This window comes from Dendrobates tinctorius, unplaced genomic scaffold (assembly GCF_039654945.1).
Source record: "Dendrobates tinctorius isolate UK_male_01 unplaced genomic scaffold, ASM3965494v1 ptg000001l, whole genome shotgun sequence".
NCBI classification, from domain to species: domain Eukaryota; kingdom Metazoa; phylum Chordata; class Amphibia; order Anura; family Dendrobatidae; genus Dendrobates; species Dendrobates tinctorius.
Window position 1 is genome coordinate 16,523,272 of NW_027361669.1, and position 10,786 is coordinate 16,534,057.

Here is a 10,786-nt window from a genome sequence, read left to right on the forward strand (position 1 = left end):
CATGCTTACCCCCCCCCCCCCCCCCCCACAGGTAGCGGAAGAGACGCTCAACTTTGCCGCAAGCCTGAAGGAGATCATTAGAGTGGAAGTGAACGAGTCCATAAAGTCCCTATTTCAGGGAGAGCGTTCCAAAGGGAGGGGGAAAGTGTTAGGCAAGCTTTCCAGATTCGGACTCATCTCTGTACTACAGTTGTGGCCAAAAGTATTGACACCCCTGCAATTCTGTCAGATAATACTCAGTTTCTTCCTGAAAATGATTGCAAACACAAATTCTTTGGTATTATCTTCATTTAATTTGTCTTAAATGAAAAAACACAAAAGAGAATGAAGCAAAAAGCCAACATTGATCATTTCACACAAAACTCCAAAAATGGGCCAGACAAAAGTATTGGCACCCTCAGCCTAATACTTGGTTGCACAACCTTTAGCCAAAAATAACTGCGACCAACCGCTTCCGGTAACCATCAATGAGTTTCTTACAATGCTCTGCTGGAATTTTAGACCATTCTTCTTTGGCAAACTGCTCCAGGTCCCTGATATTTGAAGGGTGCCTTCTCCAAACTGCCATTTTTAGATCTCTCCACAGGTGTTCTATGGGATTCAGGTCTAGACTCATTGCTGGCCACCTTAGAAGTCTCCAGTGCTTTCTCTCAAACCATTTTCTAGTGCTTTTTGAAGTGTGTTTTGGGTCATTGTCCTGCTGGAAGACCCATGACCTCTGAGGGAGACCCAGCTTTCTCACACTGGGCCCTACATTATGCTGCAAAATTTGTTGGTAGTCTTCTGACTTCATAATGCCATGCCCACGGTCAAGCAGTCCAGTGCCAGAGGCAGCAAAGCAACCCCAAAACATCAGGGAACCTCCGCCATGTTTGACTGTAGGGACCGTGTTCTTTTCTTTGAATGCCTCTTTTTTTCTCCTGTAAACTCTATGTTGATGCCTTTGCCCAAAAAGCTCTACTTTTGTCTCATCTGACCAGAGAACATTCTTCCAAAACGTTTTAGGCTTTTTCAGGTAAGTTTTGGCAAACTCCAGCCTGGCTTTTTTATGTCTCAGGGTAAGAAGTGGGGTCTTCCTGGGTCTCCTACCATACAGTCCCTTTTCATTCAGACGCCGACGGATAGTACGGGTTGACACTGTTGTACCCTCGGACTGCAGGGCAGCTTGAACTTGTTTGGATGGTAGTCGAGGTTCTTTATCCAACATCCGCACAATCTTGCGTTGAAATCTCTTGTCAATTTTTCTTTTCCGTCCACATCTAGGGAGGTTAGCCACAGTGCCATGGGCTTTAAACTTCTTGATGACACTGCGCAGCGCACGATAGACACAGGAACATTCAGGTCTTTGGAGATGGACTTGTAGCCTTGAGATTGCTCATGCTTCCTCACAATTTGGTTTCTCAAGTCCTCAGACAGTTCTTTGGTCTTCTTTCTTTTCTCCATGCTCAATGTGGTACACACAAGGACACAGGACAGAGGTTGAGTCAACTTTAATCCATGTCAACTGGCTGCAAGTGTGATTTAGTTATTGCCATCACCTGTTAGGTGCCAAAGGTAAGTTACAGGTGCTGTTAATTACACAAATTAGAGAAGCATCACATGATTTTTCGAACAGTGCCAATACTTTTGTCCACCCTCTTTTTTATGTTTGGTGTGGAATTATATCCAATTTGGCTTTAGGACAATTCTTTTTGTGTTTTTTCATTTAAGACAAATTAAATGAAGATAATACCAAAGAATTTGTGTTTGCAATCATTTTCAGGAAGAAACTGAGTGTTATCTGACAGAATTGCAGGGGTGTCAATACTTTTGGCCACAACTGTATATGAGGAATGAGGATTCCTCTGGCTCATCTCCTTTAACTTCTTCCTCAGAAGAGGACTCTGGCCGCTTCTGCTTCCCCTTAGACCGTGTGGTCAAATTAGTAAAGGCGGTCAGAGGCACTATGGGGGTGTTAGAGTCCAGACTGGAACATTCTGTGCAGGACATAATGTTTGGGGGACTAGATCAGAAGAAGCGTAGGTCTTTTCCCTTAAATGAGAAAATTCAGAGCCTGGTAAACCGTGAATGGATGAGGCTGGAAAAAAAAGGGGCTCCTTGCCTGCAGCATTTATGTGAAGGTACCCCTTCGAGGATTTCGTAGTAAATACTTGGGATAAAGCCCCAAAACTTGATGTGGCGGTGGCCAAGGCATCAAAGAAGTCCTCATTGCCCTTTGAGGACCTGGGGATCCTGAACGACCCTCTGGATAGGAAGGCTGACACGTTCCTTAAGGGGGAATGGGAGATGTCGGCAGGATACCTGAGGCCAGCAGTGGCATCCACTTGGCTGGAACAACTAGAGACACAGTTGAAAGGGGGAGCCTCTCGTGAGAATATCCTAGGCGCCTTACCAGTGATTCAAGGTGCCGTGGCATTTTTGATGCTGCAGCAGATTCAGTCAGGATGGCAGCTAGGGCAGCGGGCCTTTCTAATGCACCTCAGAGAGCATTATGGCTAAAGTGCTGGCCAGTGGATATACAGGCCAGGTTCAGACTTTGTTCCATCCCATGTGAGGAGGAGTACCTCTTTGGACCGGTCCTGAATGAGTTTCTGGAGAAGGCAGGGGACGATAAAATTCCCCAGCTTGTCGACCCCCTCCTTTCGGCGTCCCTGCAACAGAAGAAGGTTCAGTTGTAGGAAGCCTTCCAGGTATCGAGCCTTCTACCCAGCCTGGTCACGAATTACCAATAGTAACTGAGATTAGAATATTCTTCTGTTCCGCCGGATAAGTTCATGGTAACCCCTTCCTGGTCATCCCCCTCCAAGCAGGCCGACCTAGAAGCGAAGGTCCTGGAACTATGTCATAAGGAGGTCCTGATGGAGGTTCCGGGGTCAGAGAGGGGTAGAGGATTCTACTCCCCCCTATTTTTGGTTCGGAAACCGGATGGTTCCTTCAGGACTGTCATTCTTAGAGCCCTAAATAAGATTTTGTTAGTGTGCCCCTTCAAGATGGAATCAATTGGCTCGGCAATAAAACTAATATTTGAAAACTGTTTTACGGCAGTGTTGGATCTCAAAGATGCATACTACCAAGTGCCTATTCACGTAGATCATCAGCTGTTCCTCAGGATGGCAGTAATCATGGGGGGCGCAGTTTGACATTTCCAGTTTAGGGCTCCCCTTTGGCCTTGCGGTTGCCCCTCGTGTTTTTACAAAGGTAATTGCTGAGGTCATGGCCCACCTACCTGAAACAGACATCCTGATTAAACCCTACTTGGACTACTTTCTTATTGTTTGCAGGTCAACAGATCAGTGTTCAGTTCAGGTAGAGAGGACCATGTATAATGCTTAATTGACACTGAATCCAATCATATTTTTACTTAATATGCGAAAAAAGTGGTGACAGATTCCCTTTAAAGGTGCCGCAGTTTCTGGGGCTCAATCTGGACTCAGAAAAACAGGAGTGTCATCTACCACCTGACAAGCTGATTCACCTTCGACACCAGGTTTTGAGAGCATCAAACAATCCCAGCATGTTCCTTAGGTGGGCTATGTCCCTGTTGGGCTCTCTAACCGCCTGCATCCTGGTGGTCCGGTGAGCGCAATTTCATACAAGAACCTTACAAAGAGACGTCTTAGTTAATGATATGGTCTTTAGGGGATACTTGCAGGGACTGCTGACCTTGTCCCCGGCTTCTATACATTCTCTTATGTGGTGGCTAGAGCGGGATAACCTGTCCACGGGAAGTTGCCTGGGAGAATCGCATAACCCAAGTGATCACCACGGATGCTAATCCTACTGGATTGGGGGCACATATGGGAGAGGTCATAGTTCAGGGCCTATGGGATCAACAGGCAGTGAGCTAATAGCATTAGAACTGGCAGTTAAACTCCTTATATACCTGCAGGGTCATCATGTAAGGATCCTCTCTGACAATCAGGTGGCAGTGGCCTATATCAACCACCAAGGTGGAACTCGATCCAAACCCCTGTTGGAAGTAGCAGAGCGGCTGATTCAGATAGAAAATGCTCCTCTGCTATCTTTGACAGCACTGCACATAAAAGGAAAGAATAATATCAGGACAGACTTTTTGAGCCGCAACTTACTAAGGCTGGGAGAATGGACGCTGAAAAGTGCCATCTTCGATCAGATTGTGCAGTTGGCTGGACGTAGACCTCTTTGCCAACAGGAAAGTGAAATAGTTCTGTTCTCTGGACCCCAGAGAGAGTCCTCTGGTGGTGGTTGCCTTCTTGATAAAGTGGGACTTATACCTGAGTTATGCCTTTCCCCCCCTTAGCTCTTTTGCCTCTAGTGGTGAGGAAGATCAGGGAAGACAGGGCAAGGATTATAGTAATATCCCCCTTTTGGCCCAGAAGGGCATGGTTCTCATGGTTAAGGACCATGTCGGTCTCAGATCCATGGGTGCTACCGGAACATCTGGATCTCCTCCCAAGGTCCTGTCTACCATCCACAAGTGGCAGGGCTCCACCTGACGGCGTGGAATTTGAAAGGTTGTTACTGATGGATAAAGGATTCTCCTCTAAAGTAGTAGCCACTCTCTTAAAAAGTAGGAAGGTAATTACGACAAGGATTGAACTTGGTGCTCAGAGCCATGATGGAGTCGCCGTTTGAGCCCATTATCTCTGCCTCGGCAAAACCGCTCTCCCTCAAAGTAGCCTTTTTAGTCACCTTAACATCGGCGCGGAGGGTGAGTGATATGCAGGATCTTTCTAAATTCCCTCCATCTATGCAGTTCCTGGATGACTGAGTGTTGCTTAAGCCAGATCCAGCTTACTTGCCCAAGGTAGCCTCCAGATTCCACAGGTCACAGGAGAGATTAGGATTGGGGAGGAAAGAAGGAAGAACTAACTAGAAAGAAATGAAGCTTCATGCTTTAGACATTAGAAGATGCCTGCTAGAGTACCGATCGGTCACTAATCCTTGGAAGAAGGACAATGCCTTATTTGTATCCTTCCAGGGAGCCAGGAAGGGTCTTAGAGTGTCAGAGTACTTTAGCTAGGTGGATTAGGGAGGCTATTTCTTTAGCATATACATCGAGTGGCCGGCCGGCACCGGAGGGGCTAAGGGTGCATTCCACTCGAGCCATGGCAACCTCATGGGCAGAGAGATCAGAAGTCTTCATCCACCAGATATGTAAGGCAGCTACATGGTCCCCTCCTTCCACCTTTTATAATCATCATAGGTTGGATATGGGTGCTTCCTCAGATCTCACCTTCGGTATAAGGGTGCTGCAGGCTGTGGTCCCTCCCTAAGGCAGTTATTACCTGTCTAATTCTCTCGTGGTGCTGTCATGGGAGACCGAATAAAGTCTTAGTTACTTACCGGTAACTGCATTTTTCGGAGCCCATGACAGCAATCTTGGATTCCTTTCACATGTGGGTGTGCACTTCTTCCTCTTATAAATTTTCACATGTGTGAGATTGTTTGGTGTTAGAGTATTGTAGATCATTTTTGCCATTAACCATGGTGGTTCCCTCAAGCTCTGTAATTCAACTGATGCGTGGGAGAGGTGCCGCCCTGTTGTATATGTAGGTTTCCTGTCCCTGAAGGGCGGATCCCCTTTCTCATGGTGCTGTCATGGGCTCCGAAAAGTACTGTTACCAGTAATTAACTTAAGTAACAGACTTTTTTCCTCATTAATGTATGCTCTGCACCCCATCTTGACTGAAAAAAACAAAAAAAACAAATGTAGAATTTTTTGCAAATTTATGAAAAGAAAAACTGAAATATCACATGGTCATAAATATTCAGACCCTTTGTTCATACACTCATTTAAGTCACATGCTGTCCATTTCCTTGTGATCCTCCTTGATATGGGTCTACTCCTTCACTGGAGTTCAGCTTAATTAAACAGATCATTGCCATCCAAAGTGAATGGGTCTGGACTACAATACCATCTATACAGCGCCAAAACAAGAACTATAGTGAGACCGTGCGCATGGAATAAAAATAAGTTTAGTTCCCTTTTGCTATAGTGTGTTCACTGATTCAATATTTTTATGAGCTATAACTTTTGGGCTGTGATCACACAAGTTTTTTATGTGGATTTTAATTCGTATGCATTTGGAAATTTATATCAAAAACAGCTTCAAATAGTGTTTGAATATTCTTTGATGTGAATTTTGAAGTTGCCAAACTGTGTGTGAACATACCCTTAAATTGGAATCAGTCAGCAGATTTTTGTTCTGTAATCAGACAGCAGCACACGATAGTGAAAAATACCTAGATTCCAGGGATGTGTCACTCTGTACAATGGGTTCAGCAGTTATGACAGTGATAATCTGCTGCTGATAATACACAGATTGTATTAAAACAGCGACATCCCAGTAATCACCATCATGGTGCTCTCAGATTACACAGCAAAAACCTGCTGACGGATTCCCTTTAAAGCATAAGTCATTTTAATTTCTATTCCATATATCAATAGAACATGTGAAAATAACAAAAAAAAACCTTTAATAAATCTTATCTGAGAAATCGGCTTCTTTCTCCCAGAGGACTGATCACTCATTGTCAAAATTCCCAATTCACAGGTAAAATGTGTATTAAGTGAAGACAGAATGTTAGACCGGAGATGGCATTTACTACAGATGAGATGATATGTAGTGGGCAGGAGATGGGACGAGCTGTGGACGGTTTCCTCCTCCCAAATCCCTTCTGTATAGACTTTTACTTCTATCTCCTATCTCTGTAATGTAACATTCTGGCTTCAGCTATAGCAGTTACACCACTTTTAGGTCAACCTGCTCCAGTGTCTTCCCCCAATGAGGAGTTTGTCCTGTCCACTGCATGAGCACTGACTATTCTTGGGAAACGCTGATTTCATATATCTCTTTATATGTGATTTTTTTTTAGACTATTGGGGCAGCATTTGTTGCCAAAGCTATAAATGTTGGAGGCCGGAACGTGACACTGGGAATCTGGGTAAGTAGTTATTGGAGAATCTCAGTATAATCAAAGAGTGAAGTGTAAAATGGAGGCTGGAGACCCTCTAATATATATTATAGAATCCAAATCTGTGGGGGGAAGGGGTGGCTGAGAATTTGATATACAAGTTAATGAGAAAATATGAAATATAATTTGTATTTATTCACTGAAATCCCTGCCCTGAGTGATTAGAAGTCAAGGGGGCGGTCCTAATGAGTGATCAGCAGCCATCTGGGTGTGTACACTTATACACAGATCGATTAGAACCGCCTCCTTGACTGATGAGCAGGGATTTTATTGATTATTATACAGGTTATACTAAATGTAACACAGAACTATAAAATCGATCTGTTCAGCTTTTCCTGCACGATAACAATATAAATATCACGGCATTTCTATGTGGAGAGATTCTCTATAAATGCATGTATTATGGGCTAAAAATTATATATATATATATATATATATATATATATATATATATATATATATATATATATATATATATATATATTTTTTTTTATTTTATTTTTTTTTTTAAAAAGTCACGGTTTGGCTTTTCCAGGCTCTTTGGGTATCTGGCTGTAGAATGAGCGAGTGGAGAATCCAATAGTCAGCTCATTCTGAGGAGAGATTGGAATTAGCCGTATTTTTCTGGGCTCCTGTCTGTGGATTTATGACCACATCAGAGTTCAGCTCAACCTTGTTGTGGTCTGTGGTCATAAATCAGCAGACGACATAAAAGTTACATATTGTCACTCAGAACAAACTCCCTGGTTGATTCTCACATGACTCCTTGTTCAGCTAGCAATATATGGCACGGCACATCCCCTATAGAACGCCAACAGTGCACATTTTGAATGACAGGACGATGAAGGCAGCCGCCAAGCATGAGAATGGGTCAGTGCTTCCCGATTTGCTCTGAGGAACATTATGCTTCCATCAGGAGTGGAAAAGGGTCGTGTAAAAGAGAAGCATAAAAGGGTCGTATAGATCTTCCCAATCCACTTTGGATTTTTGCCTGAAACACTGGTACAGAAAATGGCCGTGTAACACTACAGCCGCATTGTGAGGTTTGATCTATAGTAAGGCCTTGCCGTTAGTTTTGCATATTGACAGTGTTGTGTCGCTTATGTTGAAACATTTCCTTTCTTCTTTCCAGGATACTGCAGGTTCAGAACGTTATGAAGCCATGAGCCGTATTTACTATCGGGGAGCTAAAGCTGCCATTGTCTGCTATGGTAATATCTATAATGGTGTATTACCCTTTTTACCACTGACAGGTTCTGTACTCTGTAGGCAAAGTGCACTGACCGCCCAAACTTTGCACCTGAGACAGTCTATCCCATGGACATTCTAAGTAATCCACTACATATATGCCGGATAATGGGTTTGTGTATGGAGTGTCCTTATGAGCTGCGCCTGCATCGGGTTCTTAATAGCAGTGACCGGGGCCTGCTCTGGTCCCTACTGATTAATCCACTTAAATGCTCCTTTCAATTTCTGACAATAGCATTTAAAGTGGACCTGTCACCAGCTCAAGTGTTGCCAGTGCTCACTTTTGTTTTAGTCCCCGAGTAAGCCAGTTTTGTGTTTTTGTTTTTTAACTGCAATACCAATCTTTATGGTCTTTATAAGGGAGCATGGCTTTCAGGGTAATAGCCTAACATGACATGGATTTAAAAAAGTAAAGAGTGATTATTCAGGGGAGTAGAGGTAATAAAATACGAGCAAAAACTGGTGGATTTTCACCTGTTGATAGGACATCTAAGTGTCACAATTGTGTTGGGGCATCAGTTCTGGCAGCCATTGCCCCAAACCTTATACTTGCGATGGGATGCAGACAGTCCCATCAGGGAGCGGTTAAAGTTCTATTGAGAAAAGGAACGTGCATTTTTCTACATTGTAGGTGCATCCATGTGTGGTGGAGAAGATTGTGAGTTCTTGTGGAACCAGTCAGTAGAGCTTAGCTGAAGAGCATTCCATGCACAGATCCAACCTAAACCCAGGTTTACTTTTGCATAGTTATAAAAAAAAACAAAAAAAAACGGTTACATGGATGATTATTTTCGGTGTCCGGGGAGTCAAAAACTCAAGGCAAAAGATACATTTATAGTATAAGTAAACTTTTAAGACTGTTGACGTCCCTGAGAAGCACTATTGGGGTCTGGATCCTGAGCCATCGCATGCACAGAGGAGTGTACGGGCACAGTAGGCGGCTTTTGGGTCACTTCTCTGTGCTCTCTTGCATAAATTGAGCTCTTTTGTTCTACGGATTAAGTGATCAGTGGGGTCTCAGAGCCCAGACCTCTACTGGCCACAGTATTTTTAAGGAGCTGCAATATATTACAAACAGATTAAGGTTTTGTTACATTTTAAAACTACAATGAACTCTTTGCTCGCAGTGATCGGAGTTGATTTATTGTATGTTCTGACCATTTTTCCATAAGTATGACCTACAAACTTAAAAAAATAAACAGAATGGTAAATTTATTTTTTATTTCACCACTGGATAGGTATCAGTAATGTATGTTCCCTATTGTAGTAAAATACTTACTCGTGGCCGTCTTAACATTTCCAGTGCTGCTCCAGTCCCTGTCCATCATCTTAAGAGCACAGTTGTGACTGGCAAGAAGTCACTGCCTCTCTTAGGACTCAAACGAGCGTATAACACGGCCGAGTGCTATCCAATGTGGTGTCTGACAGCACTTGGCCCAATATTACAGCATTCGGCAGTGCAGTTTTAACTTCTCATGCTGATTCGGGTTACGTGCACCTTTATAAGTCTATGGGTGCGTGTGAAACATAGGGCTGCACTCAGATGTCATCCCAGTGCAGTCCGATATACGCCAAATCAGGCCATGGAGGAGATGGAGAAATTATGGACTGTGACACACAGATGTGTGAATGCAGCCAAAGTATTTACAATGCTAATTTATACGATATGTTACATATAAATAAAAAATCATACAGCCATATCAGTGGAAAAAAAATGTTAAGGCAGCTGAAAAGAAGCCGTAAAAAAAGGCCCTTAATAAGGACCTTTCAGTCCTATTCATTGCAGTCTTAGAAATATTCAAGCCAAAATGACCTGCTGCAAACCTGATGGAGAGCAATTTCCCTTAGAGACATTGGCCCATTCCTCATGGGAAATGGCATCCAGTTCACTAGTAACCTTGGGTTGATAAGAGTGCTCCGAAAAGTTAAGAAATTGTTTCCTTCCACAAGTTATGCTATAAATAGATATTAAGGCATTGAATGTTCCTGGTTGTTAACATAATTCACAAGCTGGAAGTTAAAGGAACACCACTGATAAAGGAAGCCCACACTGGCCACCACCAGGTTCCTGAGGCAGGTGGTCAAAAACCCTTGAGTGTCTGCAAAAGATCGACAGCAAGGTTTGGTGGCAGCAGGCACTGAGGTTTAAGATGGTACAGGTAGGGTTCACGCAGACCTCCTTGGAAATCAGTCTTATCTCAGACTGCAATGCATGGACTAGAACATGACAGCTACATATATGCCTATGAAGCGTTGACGCTCGGGTCAGTAGAGCCACAGCCAGTCCGTACTTTGTGGTCCCAGATTGGACATCTGAATGAGCCCCAAGTCTGATACTAAATGCTGATGGTCTTCATACCTGAATTCCAAGATGTAGACCTCTACTGATCCAAACGTAGAATAATATGCTGAAAATCCATATCGTAAGCCACCGAAGTTTCAGGAATCTGTTATGTGGAGTGATTAAACAAAACCAGAACTCTTCAGGCCTATGGATCAATGATATATCTGGAGGAAGAAGAATGAAACAGAAGCTGAAAAGTAACCCTCCCTTCCACAGTGAAGCATGACGGTGGTCTAG

At 43.5% G+C, this 10,786-nt stretch overlaps 1 protein-coding gene across 1 annotated transcript in view; it reads left to right on the top strand.

The window, feature by feature from the left end:
- The window catches only part of RAB24 (RAB24, member RAS oncogene family), a 29,569-nt gene that overhangs the window by 8,519 nt on the left and 10,264 nt on the right, over positions 1-10,786 (top strand). Inside the window, exons 2-3 of the mRNA XM_073569224.1 lie at positions 6,859-6,927; positions 8,090-8,168. Coding sequence (XP_073425325.1) covers positions 6,859-6,927; positions 8,090-8,168 — 148 coding nt within the window. The remainder of the gene's footprint in view (positions 1-6,858; positions 6,928-8,089; positions 8,169-10,786) is intronic.